At 39.4% G+C, this 20,476-nt stretch overlaps 1 protein-coding gene across 3 annotated transcripts in view; it reads right to left on the bottom strand.

Annotated features, from left to right (window-relative positions):
* ETFQO (electron-transfer flavoprotein:ubiquinone oxidoreductase) overlaps positions 1-20,476 on the bottom strand; it is a 91,386-nt gene that overhangs the window by 28,570 nt on the left and 42,340 nt on the right. For all 3 annotated transcript variants that reach the window (XM_089155487.1, XM_089155486.1, XM_089155485.1), the window contains 3 exons: positions 17,245-17,337; positions 16,892-16,994; positions 13,962-14,086 (listed from right to left, as the gene is read on the bottom strand). In XM_089155487.1, the coding sequence (XP_089011613.1) occupies positions 13,962-14,086; positions 16,892-16,994; positions 17,245-17,337 (321 nt within the window). The remainder of the gene's footprint in view (positions 1-13,961; positions 14,087-16,891; positions 16,995-17,244; positions 17,338-20,476) is intronic.

Here is a 20,476-nt window from a genome sequence, read left to right on the forward strand (position 1 = left end):
ACACAACATACTATTTAAATCCCAAGTACCATTACAAGGACAATCTTGGGATGAGGCAAGATTTGATGGATGTTGTCCAAACTGTAGTGGAGAAGTTCGAACTGGATACGGCTAAACAAGCAATCATCCTTATGGAGGTGAGATAGTGATTAGAATCATTTGATATTCACAATTCGTAGTTTTATACTAAGTCATTAACCTAGTAACTAGTTATTGTTTTTTCTCTTTATATATTAGATAAAGGCTTTTAGGGATGCCACTGGGAGCTTTGGTCGTGCTATGGCCGTATCGGGACGGGAAACCGCCCCTGCGGGTAAGTTCATTCATTTATTTCATTATACATTTAATTATTATATTCTATCTTTAATTTAGTTATTTAAGTATTAAAATGACTTGGAGTCTATGTTTGTTGCAGCTGAGTGGTGGTTGCAATTTGGACGTGATTCACACAACTTGAGTAGGATTGCAAGCAAAGTGCTCTCCCAAACATGTTCTGCCACTGGTTGTGAGCGAAATTGGAGCACCTTCAGCCTCATTCACTGAAAGAGGCGCAACCGATTGAGTGTGAAGCGTCTAGAGGACCTTGTCTACCTACATTATAATATGAGACTGAGAGAGGATCATATTAGACAGGGGATGGATAGAGAGAGCACGAATATCAAGTTGGCCGACATATTTGAGATGGATGATGATGATAACCCAGTAGTTGACTGGATCAGGGATAGTGGAGATGGATTGCTGGATGAGGATGGAGGTCTTCCCAATAGTCAGAATTGCAGAGGAGATGGGGGCTGATGTGGGGGACTTCATGGCCCAGGAGGGGGGGCCACATACAAAGCCCGCCCGTCCCTTCGTGCCACACCCTAGTGCATCCACCCAGAGTGAGGATTTGATTTTCTGGTCCGACACTGAGGATGAGGTGACTCAGGCCTCCGGCGATGACGACGATGGTGGTGATGATGACGGTGATGATGGAGGGGATGAGGAGGGTGTGGGACCTCGTGATCAAGATTCAGCTGATCCTAGGGACAGACCACCACCACCACCACCAGTGGTACGTGAGACTCAAGGGGGGGAGGACGACCACCGAGATTCCACGGGGAGAGAGTCAATTCACCCACGCGACACGGGATTCGGACCATACCGGAGCTGCATCTCGAGGCAAAAATGTTTCCTCTACATATTCGAGGAAGGGGAAGGGAAGACAGCACAGCTGGAGCACAGAGGACACGCCATCATATGGGTCCTACCGTCCATCCGATGCCGAGAGCTTGGTGGGATCTATGAGATTGATGAGCATTGATGATGCAAGAGACTCCTCCACCTCTAGAGGATCCGGATGGCATAGGCCTGCAGAGTCCTCATATGATACTGCTGTGGAGAGTATTGGTTCTACCGAGTCGACTTATGGTTATGGTCCTTATGGACCATATGGTGTCCCTCCGGCTATCGGATTCGGTGGTCGGGCCGGTCGGCCCACGACTGGAGCCTTATGGTTATGGAGCGGCCTATGGAGCTTATGGTGTCCCTCCCACTGTCGATTATCGGAGTCAGCCACCGGGACCTTATCAGTATCCTTATCCTTCTCCTAGTCCTGAGAGCCAGGGGCAGGGTGCTCTTTCATTTGTTGAGCAGATCTTCCACACTATTCCACAGCCACAAGGCCCACCACCACCAGTTCCTTTGGAGATTCACAACTTCCCACTGTTATGGAATCTTATGCATGTGGATGAGGCCACATACAAAGGTGCAGTTCTTGACTATGTCCAAAACTATATGGGGCGGGGGAAAACATCATGGGAGTTATATTGTCATTTGTATGGGGTGCAGACGGAAGAGGGAGACCTTGCGGCTTGAATAGAATAGACTTGTAAGTAATAACATTCCAGCTTCTTCTCTGATTCATGTACTATATACTTGGAATGTTGGATGTTACATTTTCAGTAGTTTTTTAGTAAACTAGTAGTTTTATAGTGTTTATTATGCTTGAAATAGCTAGTATGCAAAAATCCAAATCAATTTGAGTGAATTTGAGGCTCGAAATTGAGTTTTCAAGAATCAGGAAAAAAGTATCCAGTTTCGGTTGAAATTTCGACCGAAACCTCGAAATTTTTACCTTGGATAAGGTCGAAATGTTCATTTCGATCGAAATTTTTACCTTGGAAGGATTGTATCGCCGATATTGATAAGTTTGATAGAAGGAAGATCTTTCTCTTACAAGAGGCTTTAGTCCACCATGCTGAAGGGAGTACGTACTCTCCTCACTACAGTGCTTTGCCTTTCTTATTGTATAATTAGGGCTTCCTAGAAGAATGTTGTAGACTAGATAAAACATCACATTACAGTTGATCAATCAGTTCATCAATAGAATTCACATGCAAACACCTATCATTAACCTTAAGGATTGTGTTGTTTGCCCACGCAACTCTGTAGGGATTGAAGAGCTTTCATATTTAATCCTAACTTTTGGACAACATTCCAATGAATTAGTACAGCTGCCTAGGCCCAAGCCACATCATTGCATCGCACTTGAGTCTGAGAAATACTATCCTAACACCAACCTTATCTTCCTTATTAGAATTTTTTTGCGTAGCCGAGAGGTGGTGAAAACATAAGGATATCATATCACTGCCAATCATCACTTTCACCATCAACATCACAAGGCTCAAGCTCACCTTCAACCACCAGATTGACCATTCCCGTTAGTACTCCTTTGGTTTCAAAAGGAGTATTGTCCTTGTCTATCAACTTTACTATTCGTCGAGTACTCATATATCCATACCCTTTTGCACATGAAGCACAGAATGGAAAAAGGATTTTCGAAAACAATCTGAGGCAGAGAATATGGCTGGTTAGGCAGTGGCGTTAGTAGCGATGAACCAGTTGCACATTATTCGTTAATGGACCTCCATTGGGGAGAAGTTTATTGCTAATTGTAACTATTACCAAGGATCAGAATCTCGGTTTCAAGGCTGGTTTCAACAAGGCTAGAAACCGAGATACGCTGGTCTTGATCGAAATCTCGGTCGATACTTGGAACATTTCGACCCAAGTTACAACAACAGGTTTCAACCCCTATATGATGTGTTTTTCATCGGATTCCTAGCCCCCTCCCATTTAAAAGCATAATTAACACAATGGAACTAGTATTTTGCTAAAAATAAAAAAAAAAAGACTAAAAAGTTATCATTCAAGTATGATAACATCAGAGGTTTTGAGAAATACAAACCTCGTAAATTTGAACAAACTGAAAACAAACTTTGTACATTTGAACAAACTGTATTACATACATGAATTTTTTTTTTCGAAAAATACAAATAGAGAAAAATACAACCACCAAAAGCAAACTACCAGGCTTCAGTTGCAAGCATAGTACGAAATTTCGGCGAAATTCACCATTTTGCCACCCAGCAAAACCACCAAAACCCCTGAAATTTCAACGATATGTCGCCGAATTTTGGGAATGTTTTAGTGAAATTTCGCCGCTCAGTTTCAAGGGGTATTTGGGGTCATTTTGGGCTGGTTTATCCTAATTTGAGGCCAATAAACACATTGGGATGTTATTTTTGCCTAAAACCTAACCTAAAGGGGTGTTGGTTACTTCTGAGATGAAAATTTCCAAGATTCGAGAGAAACGCTGCTTGATCGACACGATGCATGCATTTTCCGGCAAGAATCACGCAAGAACTACCCTAGACGTCGAAAATAGAAAGAATCAAACACTAGCAGAGAGAGAAGATTGAGAAGCCTTGGGTGAAATTTCAACCGAATGAGGCGAAATGTCACCCAGATGAAGGCTTTATGATGATTTCTCAGGGATACACAAGGGCGATATATCGCCCCTGTTTTGGCGATATATCACCGAAATATTGAATTTTTTGTTTTCAGTAGGGGTTTTGTGTCGCTACTTATAGTAACACCAAAATATTGCTAAGTTTCGACGATATTTCAATGACATTTCCTACTATAGTTGCAAGTTGAGTGCTTAGCTGGAAATGGTGGATCCATACCCTGTCTATAGTAGTACTCTAAATACTGGATGAAAGCTTCGCAAGGCATGTTATGCCTAAACTTGTCCAAGAACTGATTCACTATGTTTCTATAGGTGGGATCATCAATATAATGTAGACAAGGGAAAATACTCCATACAACACCTGCTCAAGCCATAAACAAAACAAAAATCAAGACCATTTAAGCCATCAACAGAGTAGAAATAAAAAAAAATGAGAGGTCTAGAACAAACCTTGCGATAATCTTCAAAAATCCTAAAAGGATGAGCAAATGGTGTGATTAAAGGCAAAGGTGTTATTGATTTAGGCTGAAAAAAAGGTTGAAATCACAATAAACCAGCAAAAAATGATTACAGGGTTGAAACTCAACGGGCAAAATCTAGCGGAAGTTGTCAAAACCTGTGAGATCTCACAGGTTTCGAGGTTTCTACCCATCTCAATCGAAACCTGGTATTTTTTCAATTCCACCCAGGTTATGTCTTGTTCTATTCAAAAACCGAAACTTCGAGAAAGTTTGGTGGTTTGGACCGAAATTTATACCATGATTGTTACCCATATCATTAACATGCACTCACCGCTGTTATTGCATTGCTAATGATTGTTCCATTCACAAAATTATATTTTCGGCAATAGGCACCACATATGAGCTTAAAATATTCATTAGGTCTCAATATGCTTGCAAAACAATGTCTTTAAACAAAAGGAATCTTGTAATTTTCATGATAATCCTAGCAAAGTTCCACAAGACTTTCCCATTATATACACTCCTTCACAAAAATAAAATAAAAGGGAGAAGGGGCTGGGTTTAGGAACATTTTGATCTTGGATTCTTCAGATGGCTCATTAAAAGAGATTCCCCACTATTTGTACAGATTTTAGAACCATTACATGCCATACACAATAATCTCAATGTTCAGACAATGTTGATTCTTGAACACCTTACAAACAAAACTTCCGTCACTGACTCCCACCCCGCCCAAAAAAAAAAGAGGAAAGAAAGATTTTGTAACTGTCTGAAAAGGTTGTCAAGGCGACAAGGCATGGCGAGGCAATACGAAAACCAAGTCGCCTTGACCCAAAAATGAGCGGACAATTTGACAACGATGGAAAAGGCATGATGCATGAGAAGACTGGGGTCACTGGATCATGGAACCACAAAAGTGGCTGTTTGGGACACCAAAACTGATAGCCTAAGTTCATTCAACAACCACTTGATTTTCACACCTTTTTTGTGTGGCTGCAATTTTATGAAATCATGAGACTGACAGTTTTTTACACCCTTCAGTCTATAAAATATATAATAACACAGGTCGTGAACCTACTTGCTTCTCTTTTCTGCATCTACTGGTGCAGATCTGGCAACAAAAAAAATACTTTTTCTTATAAAGCAACCAAGGGTTAATATGTATATGGGTTGGGCTTTATTAGTAGGGTTCCCCTTATAATTGGCCAACTTAATGGATTACAAACATGAGTTCATGAGTTGAATACAAAATTTCCGTACTCTATTTATCAATTGATCCAACTTAAATGAGAATTAGAGACTCTTTCCGTTATCTAATGTAATTAGACTTGGAGTTCCACATATGGAAGGATTCGAGTTAATTATGTAATGATAAGTAGGAGTTTTAACAGACCTTGAAGTCAAGAAAAAGGTGGGCTGGTAGGTAGGAAGTAGGATCAGATACGACATTATCTTCATGGTGGGAGATCTCGCGAGAAATCTCGCTTTTTCAAAAAAGCAAGACAAGATGGAGATGGAGAGTAGAGAGTTAGGATATCTTGCTCGAAATTTCACCATATCTCGCCTTGGATCTCGCTGGAACTCTCAATTTTTGCCTTTTTTTGCAAATTTCAGCTAGATTTTCACTTACAACTACTCTTAGCACATCTATAACATCGAAGAAAGATCAATCATTCTTTGTTTGTCTTATGAACTTATGATTTAATGACTTATATAGAACTTCTAATGGTTATATAATTTTATTATTCTATTCTTGAAAATTGATATTGTGATCATGGTGGGAGATCTCGCTCTCGAGCGAGATCTCGCTACCATGAAAAACCGAGATCTTGACCATCTCAGCGAGATCTCAGTCGAGATATGCCATTTTTTGGGCGTCAACTCGGTAGCCCATCTCGGTGGGTTTTAGGGTCCCAGTTAGGCTAAAACTTGGTATTTAGCCTATTTGATGCCTTTTGAACACACTAGTGGCCTTGGATTTGTGAGAAAACAGCCCTAAGTATGATTTCTAAATCTACCCATATTGTGAAACCGAAATGCTGTAGGATTAGAGAATGCAAGGTTATATAACATATAATATAAAACCATTAATGCTGTAGGATTAGGGAATGCAAGGTTATATAACATGTAATACAAAACCTTAAGGCATATAAATGAAAATCATGTGTATCAAATACATCAAATAACTTAAATGTCATCAAGATAACATTCATATGAGTATTACAATCTTAACTTTCAAGAATAGAATGATAAAAGTATACAATCGTTAGAAGTTTTATATAAGTCATTAACGCATAAGTTCATAAGACAAGTAAAGGATGATTGAGCTTTCTTTGATGTTGTAGATGTGCTAAGAGTAGTTGCAAGTGAAACTTTGGCTGAAATCTACAAAAAATTTAGTAAAAATTGAGAGTTCCAGCGAGATATGGCGAGATTTGGGGCGAGATATGGCGAGATATAGCGAGATATGGCGAGATATGGCGAGATATGGCGAGATATAGCGAGATATGGCGAGATATGGCGAGATCTCGAGCGAGATATCACATCTCGCAGATCTCGCCCTTGATCTCGTCTCGGTTTATGAAAAAACCGAGATATCTCCCACCATGATTGTGATACTCAGATGGATGAAACTTTGATGACATTTAGGTTATTTGATGCATTTGATACACTTGCTTTTCATTTATATGCCTTGAAGGTTTTATATTATGTTGTATAACCTTGCATTCCCTAATCCTACATGTCAGTTTCACACTATGGGTCGATTTAGAAATCATACTTAGGGTTGTTTTCTGACAAATCCAAGGCCACCAATGTGTTCAAAAAGCCTTAAATAGGCTAAATACCAAGTTTCAACCCAATTGGGACCCTAAAACTCACCGAGATGGGCCACCGACTTGACACCAATAAATGGCAGATTTCGACTGAGATCTCGTCGACATTGTCGAGATCTCGATTTTTCAAGGTGGCAAGATCTTGCAATCTTCTACCATGATTATCTTAGAGTTAATTTAGGTTTCTTTTTATTTCTGTAATCAGTCCAAAAAGACTCCTTGTACAGCTGCCAGCCGAATATTTAAAGCACCATGTGGAAGAAAAGAAAAAAAGATAGATAGAATTGAGTAAAATTATTTGAATTATAAGCTGTTGAAGACTTGAAGCTGCAACATGTATTTTTCTCCAGGAGAACCATTACAGTGGGAGTTGGACTCCATTAAAGCATCAAGTTAGGACAATGAAGACTACTGGGCAATCGTCACCTATATTGGCCAAGCAAATAGTTCATACGATGAGTTCTTAGGCACACAACAATACTTCGGCCTGAGACCTGTTCTTTCTCTATTTATTTTTCTTTTATTTTCATATTTGAAACTTAATTCTTCTGTTGTAATTGTTGTGGAATTGCTTATTGATCCATGATCTCAAGCCCTTTATTTATAATTAAGTGGAAAGTAGACTATTACAAGGAATATAATTTTACATGAATACAAACTCTAATTGGACCCCTAGTAGAATCCTACACTCCCCCTCAAGTTGAGACATAGATATTAGTCATGCCCAACTTGCCTATAATAGGAAGGAAATCTCTTTCTTTCAAACCCTTAGTGAAAACATCTGCTACTTGGTCTCCAGATCTTACAAAAGGCATGCAGATAAGCCCTTGTTCCAACTTTCCTTTGACAAAAAACCTATCAATTTCAATGTGCTTAGTTCGATTATGTTGCATTGGATTATTAGCAATACAAATAGCAGCCTTGTTGTCACAATATAACATCATAGGGTTTGGAACTTGGACTCCAATATCTTGCAGCAAGCCTTTCAACCATAGTAGCTCACAAACTCCACGAACCATAGCTCTATATTCACCTTCGATACTAGATAAAGCTACCACATTCTGTTTCTTACTTCTCCAAGTAACTAGATTACCTCCAACAAAGGTACAATAACCTGAAATTGACTTCCTGTCTGGAGATCCAGCCCACCGATCGCATCGGTGTATGCTTCTACTTTTAGATTATCGGTGGGTGACAGAAGTATTCCTTTTCCAGGAGTTCCCTTCAAATACTGTAGTATTCTGGTAACAACCTTCATATGAGCTAAATATGGATCATGCATGAATTGCCTCACTATCCCTACAGCATAAGTGATGTCTGGCCTAATGTGGGACAAGTAAATAAGCTTCCCTACCAGCCTTTGGTATCTTCCTTTGTCTGGTTCTCCCTCTTTTTCTTTAAGTTTAGCTCTAGCTTCAATAGGGATATCAACTGCTTTACACCCCAACATTCCCACTTCTGATAATAGATCTAGGACATACTTTCTTTGGGATAGGAATATACCTTTCTTTGATCGAGCCACCTCAATCCCTAAGAAATATTGTAACTTCCCTAGATCTTTAATTTCAAACTATCTGCCAAGAAAGTCTTTCAACTTTTGAATTTCTTCACCATCATTCCCTATGATGACAATATCGTCTACATAAACAATGAGAAGTGTGATGATGACAATATCGTCTACATAAACAAATAGTGTATGATCAACATTGCTTTGCTTGTACCCAACAGAAGTCATTGCCTTCAGAAGGCGTCCAAACCAACATCTAGGAGACTGATTTAACCCATAAATTGACCTCTTCAACCGATAGACTTTCCCTGCAGCATTGTCATCGGAGAAACCATGTGGGATTTTCATATAGACCTCTTCTACTAACTCCCCATGTAAAAAGGCATTCTTTACGTCTAGTTGATGCAAGTTCCAATGTTTGTTCACAGCTACAGACAAAATAACTCTAACAGTATTTAGTTTCACAACAGGGGCAAAGGTCTCCTGATAATTAATACCATAGGTCTGGGTAAACCCCTTTGCAACTAGTCTAGCTTTCAACTTGTTGACTGATCCATCCATATTTTGTTTAACCACAAATATCCATTTGCAGCCCACTGGTTTTTTTCTGAAGGAAGTGTAACCAACTCCCAAGTGTCATTTTTCTTCATTACCTGCATTTCCTCTACCATAGCTGCCTTCCATCTCTTATCAGCATAGGCTTCCTGCCAACTTTTAGGAACAGATACAGATGACAAAGAGGATATAAAAGCACAGTAGGAGTCATACAAAGAGTTATAAGAAACATATTTAGCTATGGGATGTTGAGTACAAGATCTGATCCCTTTTCTAACAGCAATAGGAAGATCAGAAGAAGATACCTCAATAGAATCTGATTCTGGAGCATAAGACTGAAGTGGCAACGTATCACCTTTCTCCACCTGCTTTAGCCGGTTGTATTTCTTCCTCTGATAAGTTTGCACCTCCTTATTCTGGTCAATTTGGTTTTGAAAGACCCCAACAGTGTGTCTCACAGGAGTGGTCTCCCCCTGGCTAGGTTCTTCAAATGTTTCAGAAATCGAAGGGGGAGGATTAGAGTCCTCAAGTATACTAGCCGACGTCTCCCCCTGGTTAGGAAACTCTTCTAGGATTCTTAAGTTGTGTTGGTGTGTGATAGGAAGATCTAGAGTCGGAAAGAACACTTCTCCTCTAAGACTCTCCCCCTGGAGAGGTGTATAGTAAGGGCAAAACTCATGAAAAATTACATCCATGCGTACAATGGTTTTCCTAGAGAGAGGATGATAACATTTGTACCCTTTCTAAGTAGCAGAATACCCCAAAAATATGCAGCGTAGGCCGTGGGGAGCCAGCTTACTCTGGTGGGCTGTGATTCTGGCATAACACACGCATCCAAAAACCTTTGGGGGAATAACAAAAGAAGAGGCTCTCTGAAGAATCTTATTAGGACATTTAAAACCAAGTATCCTACTAGGCATCCAATTCATAAGGTAAGAAGCAGTGAGAATAGCATCACTTCAGTATTGGTCAGGGACATTCATAGCAATCATAATGGAACGGGCTATCTTTAAGAGATGCCGATTCTTCCTTTCGGCAACCCCATTTTGGGTAGCCGTATCAACGCAATTGGCCTGATGTATTATGCCAGAGTCAGAGAGATATCTTTGAAATTCACCATCAATATACTCTGTGCCATTGTCACTGCGAAGGATCTTCACAATGGCATTGAACTGAGTTTTAATCATATTATGAAAGTCACGGAAACATCAGAAAGCCTCATTTTTTTTGTTTTAAAAGATAAATCTATATAGAACGAGAGTGACAATCAATAAAAGTAACAAAGTACCTATGGCCAGTAATAGACACACGTCGGTAGGGACCCCACACATCAGTATGAATTAGCATAAAAGGAATAGGTTTTCTATTATGAAGAGAAGGTAAATAAGTAGAACGAGTCTGCTTCGCAAAAATGCAGGCTTTAAAAAAAAATTATTCTCATTACAAGAAGAAACCAAATCAGGGAATATTTTCTTGAGAGTTCCTAGAGGGGGGTGACTTAGCTTACGGTGCCACTGATGAAGGTCTGATATTACCAAACGGACCGGATTAGAAGATGTAGTCAAAGCAGACGCAGATTCTCCAATTGGCTCGAGCAAATAAAGTCCATTGTCTAGCTTACCACGTCCAATCTCCTTCCCCGTGACCAGATCCTAGAAGACACAGTAAGATGGGAAAAAAATCACTTTACAATTCAAGTCATGTGTAAGACTACTGATAAAAAGCAAGTCAGTAGAGAATGAGGGAACATGTAAAACTTTAGATAAAGAAAGTGATGGAGAATGCTGAATGGTCCCTTTTCCAGCAATGGAAGAATAGGAGTCATCAGCAATTCAAACTTTATCCTTTCCAGAAGTTGGAGAATATTGTAAGAAAGAGGAGGATAAACCTGTCATATGATATGTGGCTCCTATATCAATAATCCAAGGAGTAGAAACTGAAGAAGCTTGAAAGCTTGTAAAAGTTTTACCTGAAGTAGCAAAGTAGGAGTTGGTATGGGTAGGAGAGGAAGCAGTGGTCGAGGCTGTACCGGCAGTAGAAGACTGTAGAATACGTCGCAAAGTAGCAAACTTCTCCTGTGAAAAACCAACTTCTGCAGAGGGTGTGGTGGAAACTGTCTCAGAAATATTAGCCTTTGGTTTTCCCTTTCTTTGTGCTCGTTTTTGCTCAAAATCAGCAGGCTTCCCATGCAATTTCCAACAATTTGCCTTGGTATGATATGGTTTGTGACAGTGCTCACACTTGACAATCTCCTTAGCCGGATCAGATTTAGTGCGAACAGACTGTAAAGTTGATTTCTCCATAATAGGAGTATGAAGCATGGCTAATCGACGAGTTTCCTCACACTGAACGAAAGCATAAGACTTTTCTAGTGTAAGAAAGGGAGAACGACTTAAGACTTGCACTCTGATCTGATCGTACTCCACGTTCAAACCTGCCAAGAAGTCATATACTCGAATTTTATCAATGTGCTTCTTATACGTCGCCACATCATCTGGATTAGTGGGGTGATAATCCCCATAATGATCCAACTCTTGCCAAAAAGATCGTAACTCAGCATAATAGTGGGCCACAGTCAGTTCCTTTTGGGTAGTCTCATGAAGCTTCTTTCGTAGCTCATAAACCTGTGCATCATTCCCCAACTGTCCATATGTTTCAGTAGTAGCCTTCCAGATTTGGGCAGCAGTATCAAGTAAAAGAAATCCATGGGCAATATTTGGAGTCATGGAATTCAAGAAAAATGACATAATAAGAGAGTCATTCGAGATCCATTTATCCTGTGAAACGCCTGTGGTAGTAGGTTTGATAGTGGTGCCCGTAATGTGTTCAACAAGTCCTCTTCCAGTAATAGTCAAGTAAGCAGATTGGGACCAAATCAAATAATTTGTCCCATCAAATCTTACCGAAAGAGGATGAAGAGTGTGGTAATGTTCGGAGCCAGTGGGAGCAGGAGTATCATCAATAGTTGTCATGTTGACAAAATTATCTGCAATTCTTCAGTCTTCACCCTTTCGAAGTAACAGAAATGTCGCAGAATGCAATAGTCAAACAACTCAAACAGATCTACCTTTATTTTTCTTTTCTTTTTTTTTCTTTTGTCTCTCTCTCTCTCTCTCTCTCTCTCTCTCTCTCTCTCTCTCTCTCTCTCTCTCTCTCTCTCTCTCTCTAACAGAATAGTAGATTAGAAGAAGAAGAAAAAAAAATAATAATATAGTTTGGTCAAAGAGAACCAAAATATGGTCTAAATTTGGTTTGGAAATTTGAAAAAAAGAAAATTCTGGTTCGGCCAAAGGACTGGTCTGGTTTAGTGAGGCGATGGGCATAAAGGGATTTCATCATCGTCCAACAAATTGCAAATCACAGAGAAAGGTAAAAAATTGCAAAGGCGATGATGATCAGAAAAGGGATGGTGTACTTGGGACGATGATGGTGATGGCAGAGGCGATGGATCGATGGTGAAAGCAAATTGCAGTCTCACTGGAAAACAACTCACAGTCCCTGCAAGCTAGAAGCAGATCGATGGACTTTCTCTTTCTTTTTTTTCTTTTTGTTTCTTTGGTCGATGGCGGAAGTAGCGATGAGCGCAGCACCAGTAGCAGCAACGATAGGAGCACCAGTAGCAGCGGTGGAAGCAGCAGGGTTCTTGACGATAGCAGCAGCTGTAGCAGCGGTGGTATCAGCAGGGTTCCTCTTCTCTTCTTCTTTCCCTCCTTTTTCTTGTTCTTGCAGTGGCAGATTTCTGTCCAAAACTGAAGAATCGATAGGTGCAGAAAATTTCTGAATTTGAATTTCTGCGATAGTTGCAGAAAAAAACCTGCGATGGTTGTAAAAAAAATTCTGCAATTGTTGTAGAAGAAAGAACTCTACGATGGTATTACAGTTGCAGAAAATTCCTGCGATGGTTGCAGAAAATTCTGCAACTGCGATGGGTTTTACGGAAGGAAAATAAGAATTGAAGAAGAGAAATCGAACTTAGGCTCTGATGCCATGTTGTAATTGTTGTGGAATTGCTTATTGATCCATGATCTCAAGCCCTCTATTTATAATTAAGTGGAAAGTAGAATATTACAAGGAATATAATTTTACATGAATACAAACTCTAATTTTACTCCTATACAAACTCTAATTGGACTCCTATTAGAATCCTACATCTTCAGTAAACCAAATTAAAGCCAAATTAAAACCTCATTTAGGGGAAACCAGCCTCTTATGTCTACCCACCTTGCCATTTTAGCCTCATCTGAGCCCTAGCATGCCATAGATCTTAGATCCCTAAATTCCCTCAAGTAATGCCTACTTTTTGGACGTCTCAAGTCAGTCTTCCTCCTATCCATATTAGTGCTATCCCCAAAGCCACTGTTAAAAGGACCCCAAACAACTCCCTACCCTCAAATAAAATAATAATAATAAAAATAATATAATATAATATAATATAATATAATATAATATAATATAATATACATATACATATAACACCTACAGTGCTGTTTGAAAATAACTAGATTTAGCTTTGTTTTACGAGGATTCTGGTGAACTGCTGCCTCTGCTTGGCCTCCCAAATAAGGGCTGCATTATCTACAGTTCCCCTCTCCTCTCTTTATCCTGCTCTTCTTTGTTAATGTTATACAACAAAAAAATTATTTTCGTATTCTGTACATCATACCATACATAAAAATTTTCAGAATGCTCAATTTGAAATTGTGCACAATTGAAGTCGCATTGACCATCAAAGTATGGCCTTCAGATGACAACTTGCATAGAAGAGAACAAAAAATGGGAAGTGAAAGATAAATTTGAATGGCATTACTAACCGGGCGGTAATTCCGAGCTCCGTACAGTTCTTTCCATATCCATGACTTCCTTAAATTATCCCAATATGTTTCCATCTCCGTACCTTTGCTAATCACACCAAATGCGGCTTCTGCTGCTAGCATTCCTATAAATAGTAAGAGATTCATCAGACACAAGTTCAGATAATGACTCTTAGAAATACAATTAACAGGGCAGATAGTATTTTAAGGGTCCCATGTTATTACAAAACAATTTGAGTCTCAAGCAGTCAACAAGGCAAAGAAGTAGAATGACAAAAAAGGGACTTGATAGTGTACAGAGCCCAAGAGGATTTAAATTTTAAACAATGAAATATGTGTTAATCAAGTATTGAGGAATATGGATAGTGAAGTACAAAAAGGATGAATACCAACCATTAAGTAATTATGCTATTTCCCAGGAGAGAGAAGTTCTTAGGAAGTTTGATGGCCAAAGGGAATGCATCCCCTTCTGTTGCTATGCAGTTAGAGGAGGGGTAAGATATAGGAAGAAGAAAATGAGCTAATTCTGGGCCACACATGGTGAGGGTGGGAAGTCTGCGGGGAGTGCAAAGAAGGAGACTGCTGCAGCTGCGATGAGGACTTTCAATCACCAAGGGAGATTTCATCCCCTCTGGTGCAGGTGAGGACTTTCAGCTATCCTCCAAAATCTTCTCCCTTGGTGTCACAGAGGGAGCTGCCACAGAACTCTCTGTTCTTGGATGTATCCACAGATAACTCTGGAGGGAGATTTCATTGGGGTTGACAAGCTTCCTCTTTGCAAAAGAAGTGCTGCTGAAGAAATGGAAGATTATGGATCGATCATGTGAGTGTTCACTTGCTAGTTGCTACAGAGTGGCTTATTGTTTCCAAGTTCAACCTGGTAGTGATTGCTTGAGGATCCTGGAAATGGCACCATTGTTTGTTCAAATAAAACCACTAATAGTCTAGCCTTGGAGGCCAGAGGGGGTGTTAGAGAATTGAGTTGATCAGTGCTCCTATTTGGGTGTGATTCCAGAACCTGCTTCTCATTATTGGTCTGCAGCAAGTATAAATACGACTGGGATTGTCACTGGGAGGCCATTAGTAACTAACAATATGACCAAATCAATGGAGGGGTGGTCTTAGGCTCGGACTTGTGTGGAAGTAGATATTACCAAGCAATTACCGGAGATGATTCATGTGTATGTGGATGATGGCTCTGTGTTCCAACAGCGTGTAATCTGTAAATCAGGAACTCAGAGCTGTTCTGTTTGCAATGTGATCAGCCATGCAAGTATGAAACTATTAACCGTGCTGTTGGGAGGCCTGAAGCCTTTAGTGTATCTTCTGGCCGGAATTTTACCAACCAGAATCGGGCAGAATTTTGGAGACCAAAGGAAGAGGAAACAGAAAGCATCATAAGAAGAAAAAAGGGAATGGAAGAGAAGATGAGGCAATTGCATGGCAAAAGTTAATAGGAAATTCAAAGCTTAAGGGCAACAGAAAAACCATAATGGGTTCAAACTCCTTTGCCGTGCTAGGAGAGATCAAGGGAGATGATGGTGCAGGTGAGGACTTTCAATCACCAAGGGAGGAGATTTTGGAGGATGGACTCTTTTCAGGTTCAAATGGGGATCTCAAGAGGGAGAGGAGGCAATAAATTAGGAGTTATCCAGATTTGTCTTGAGTAGAGCAAGGGCTGATGAGAAATTCTTGGGGAAGACTTTCAAGGTGACAACGAAAGGGCTAAATCTTCCCTTAAGACTCATATATTTCAGGAGAATTGAGATGGTGTGATGTAGGACAGCCCTAGAAACTAGGGTATTCTACAAGAAACAGGATCCTAAGCCAACTAAGACTATAACAGAAAAGGGGATGGGATTGCACAGCAAATAATTGAATTCACTCTCAGAACAATATGGATTAAAATTCAGAAATCAAGATTATAAGTAATGTGCAAATATCTAATGACTCAAGAGAACAATTTTAGAATCCTTATATGATTAATCCATGCTACTATGCAAGGGAGTTAGGGGCATTACATTCAAATAAATATAGAAAATTCCTGCAAGCAATAATGTGATCAACTTTATACAATACAGGTGCAAGTATACATCCAATGGAAGAAGACAATAGAAAAACTCAAACTCCTAAACCCAAACCAACATTTTACCAAGCACCAAACAGGATCTATAGAACAGAAAATAAACAAACCAGCAGTTTAAGAAGTAAATACAGCAATGGAACTAACTATAAAGGGATGGAAAGGATGAAGAAATACTCTGGCAGAAAGCGTACTGCTGTAGGGATAAAGAGAAGAAGAGAGAAATAAAACACATGGGGAACAGAAACTAACAATAGAAAGAATGGACTGCCTTGAGGTTATGGAGAAGAATTTCTGGCCATCCAGTTGACCCAAATCAGATACCAAGGGAAAAATAATAAAAAACACCCATTAAATACTGAGATCAAGATCTGTGTACTCACAGGTAACTAGGGTATCATGAGCATATACTAGTACAAAATCTAGGCCCTAACTGATATGCTACAAGGAGTATATTGGGTACAACCGCCTATCATCCTATGAACGAACCTGATAATTACATGCTAATTAAATAATAAATGTATTTAACACTTTTTAAATCTTCTATCATGTAAAAGACGTCACTAGCATTTCATAAAAATCAAGAAGATGGCACCAAACTAGTGAATTAATCAAGATTGCACTTGAAAAGAAAAAAAAAAGAGAAATAAAACAGCATCTACATAAATATTCTTCTTATCATTTCTTCATTTCTTTATATGAATTTCCTTAAGGTAGCATTCAATGAAAAGATATAATGAAAAAATATGTGACTACTTCTTAACATAATTTTACATAAGCTAAGCCAGGGGATCTAAGATTCATTCACAAAAATACAATATGAGAATACAATATAAGAAGATAATACCTGATTTCATCGCAGTATGCGTTCCCTTTATTTTTGGCACATTTAAGAAGCCAGCTGAACATCCAATAATTGCTCCACCGGGAAAAACTGGATATGGAATAGACTGAAATTTAACTAGCATCATATTCATATTTGCAGTAACAATAACAATGACAACAACAATAACAATGAATTTGGCCAGTGGCATTGTAGCAGTGACATGTGAAATCTTCTCAATTCTCATTGAGAATCATATGGTGGATCCCAAACTTAAGGAGTGGCATGGGACTGAAATAAGGAGATCTCATTCTTATCTCCTTCTTGTAATTTGAGATTCCTCTCTACATCATTGTCAAGAAAGATAATTGATGCACCTGAAAACCGCCCTCATTCAGAGTCCGAGCACCATACTGGAGAACAGTCCCACCTTCCAACAGAGGTTTAATACGAGGATGTTGTTTCAATTTCTAGCAGAGGAGCAACAAATAATTAGGAAGCTGATGATCTCAAGTACTTATTTAAGATGTCTAAGAAAAGTTAGACTGAATTCTCTACAAGTGAATAAAAAGAGCTGGTTATATTAATTGAAAAAAAAAATCAGAAGGTACATATGAAAAACAACCATAGAGGATTTATCTTTAAAATCCAACAAGAACAATTGTAACCTGTCTATAAGCATTTAAATGATTCCACCAAAAGTTTCATCCGAGAAGGTAGCTGATACTCTCACAACACTCAACACCGCATGGGGTTTGTTTTCCAATTTTGAGTCTGGAGATGTGTTAAGCATTCTTCATTGACATGTTCAACATGACCTCAATTCTGCTGTAGAGATTTAACCATAACCATCATTAAGTGGCACCATCAAAACCACAACCCAAGACCTTGTGGACAATAATTCACATAGAATTACTTGGTCATATGATAGAAAAGGAACAATCTGATTTTAGAAAGCAAAGTTAAAAGTGCCTCCTCCCACACTAGCTTTTGGGCTAAGTTACTTACTGGGTCTGATGGGCCAGCACACACTCATTAGCCTTCTAGTTTTGGATAAGCTCAGAGCATAGTACAAATTTTGGTCAAAAAATTTTGACCAAAATTTCGGTTTTCTAGTGAACCGAGACAAAACAACCAAAGCGATATTTTTTTCGTTGGTTTCGACTAGACACACCGCCCAGGTTATAAGTTCCCCAGTTTCGCTCAAGTTATGAGACATTTTGCAAAACTACCACCAGTGAAATTTCAACCCTTACCTACCATTTTTTGTGATTTTTACCTCTTTCAACCCCATTTTCATTTAAAATCCCACACTCCTTTAGTCTTTCTTCACCTACATTGCTGTTCCTTTGGAGATTTTTAAAGATTGAAAGCAAGGTTTGTTCAAAGCTCCCAAATTTTCTATTCTTGCTTCTATAGTCCAAACTTCAGTCGAGACCCCCAAATTTTCGTTTTTTTCCTCCCAGAAAAAAAAACCAGGGAGGTGAAATTTTTTTCCCTAGTTTCAACTGAGTTTTGCGAAAATCCTATCTAAAAGTCCCAAATCTCGGTTGAGTTCTTCAAAATTTCACAAAACTCTACGTGTCGCTGGTCAAAATTTCGGGAATTTCCCCCATTTTTGCCTCCTTAGCCTCTTTTTCACTCAAAAGTCATCGGTAATTTGTCTTTCTTCACCCTATTTTCTACTTGCTTCATGGTTATAGTCCTTATGGAGTATATGGTTGAGTTGCTGGATATGGGGGTCACCCGTTGATGATGGTGGTATGTCTGCATATAGGTATAGGGATGGATCAATATTAGGTGCATCATTTGTGGACTCATCTTTGGATAACTATTATATCCAGTTAGGCCAATTCAATTAGCATCCTCTTATAGTCCATTCCCCGATAATACATTCCCTAGGTTGGGATATCTAGCTTATGTTGACAATGAGAACTACAGATTCACAGTATCTGACTACTTGAATAAATATTCCAAGACCAATGACCATGACACGGGAGTGTTGTCCGGTATTTAGAGCAATGGATCAGATCTTACCAGTACTTCATGTCTCGTACTCTTGTGTGATGTAAACTGACTCCAAGGGTTCCATAGGGCCTAGGGCTACTTCCCCAAACCCTAGGACTTCAGACTTGATGGCTTAAATGATGTTGGATGGCTTTGAGTGATGTGAACAAGGTGATGTCCCTCTATAATTGGGTTCAAACCCCAGGCCCAATTGGCACACCAAAGGGCTGGCTGAAATCTTATAGGGGAATTTTGTTCATTTTGACATAGTTCGGGTGTCTTAGATCTGGGTTTCATTGAGTCCAGTATCATCTAGACCCCTAGATTTATTTTTATTTTATTTTCTTGTTTATTATTTTGCAAGTTATTTGCGAGTTCTTTGGTAGGTGAGATTCCCAATTAGGTTGGGATCCCACAACTTGGGTGCACTTTAATCTCCTAATTATTAGGACTCCATATCTACTCGTAGGATTTGGATTTGAGTCCTCTAAAGTTAGTTATTAAGTTTTTGGGGGTGAAAATACTAAGTAAAAATTAGAGTTAAAGATAGAGCCCCAATTGGAATCGATTACATGTTATTTTCCAAGATGGTTTTTTTTTTTTTTTTGTGTGGTTATTATTTATTGAGTTGTAAAGGGGATCCCTAGTCCCTAAAGGGATTCCTTAGTTGAGTCAAGTTTCCTTATGAGAATCCAAGTCTTTTCCCTTCACTTGTAAGGCTATAAATAGCCCACTTACTTCATTGTAAGACAAGTTGAGATCGATGAATAAAATTATGAGATTGGAGGCAAGTGGGTCATGGTCTTCTTGGGAGGGACACGGCAGATTTAAAGCTCTTCTTCTTCAAGTTCAGCCATTCTTCTTCAATTTCAGCAATCAATCTTCAGGTCCCAGCAGCCATTCAACCTCAACAGCAGCTCATGTCCAACACCAAGTAATACAGCCCCTCCCTTCCCCATTCCAGCCCCTTCCTCCTTCTCCATTCCACCCGCAAGACTCCCCCTTCCATCCCAGTGATAGCAGAACCAACCCAACCCCTAATTCTCTCTCATCCCTTCCCTTTAGGACTCCCTTCCTCTGCCGAAAGAATTGCCCCATCCCCTAGAACCTAACCTACCCTTATTACCTTGACCAAACCATTAACCCTAAGTCTGAAAATTCCTGCACTTCATCTTCAACCTCAACCCAGAATTTCACCCAACTTTTGAACACCTATATCTCTCCAACCTCAAATCCAATCACCTTGCCCTATTGGATTAGCATGTCCACCCCTTCTCCTACACTCGATCCCAATCCCAATCAAATCCAAGAATCCCAAACCCTTCGGGACTTTTCAAACACATCCAAATCCATCTAGGACTGACCCAAATTTATTAGACTCAACCTGAAATTATAAAGCATTAAACAACAGCCCCCTCCTAAGCCTAACCAAACCTTATAACAGCATCCCTTAAAGTCCTAACCTGGAATTTCAATTCTGGAATTAAACTACAGCAACCACTAAAACCCTAGCACCTTCTTTTCAGCCTTAAAACCTTGAAACCAGATCCTTTACCTAGTTCACATGTCTGAAACCCAATTACAGCATAGTGTTAACCCCCC

This window comes from Hakea prostrata, chromosome 5 (assembly GCF_041222555.1).
Source record: "Hakea prostrata isolate BN-2017 chromosome 5, UWA_Hpros_2, whole genome shotgun sequence".
In the NCBI taxonomy this organism is placed as follows: domain Eukaryota; kingdom Viridiplantae; phylum Streptophyta; class Magnoliopsida; order Proteales; family Proteaceae; genus Hakea; species Hakea prostrata.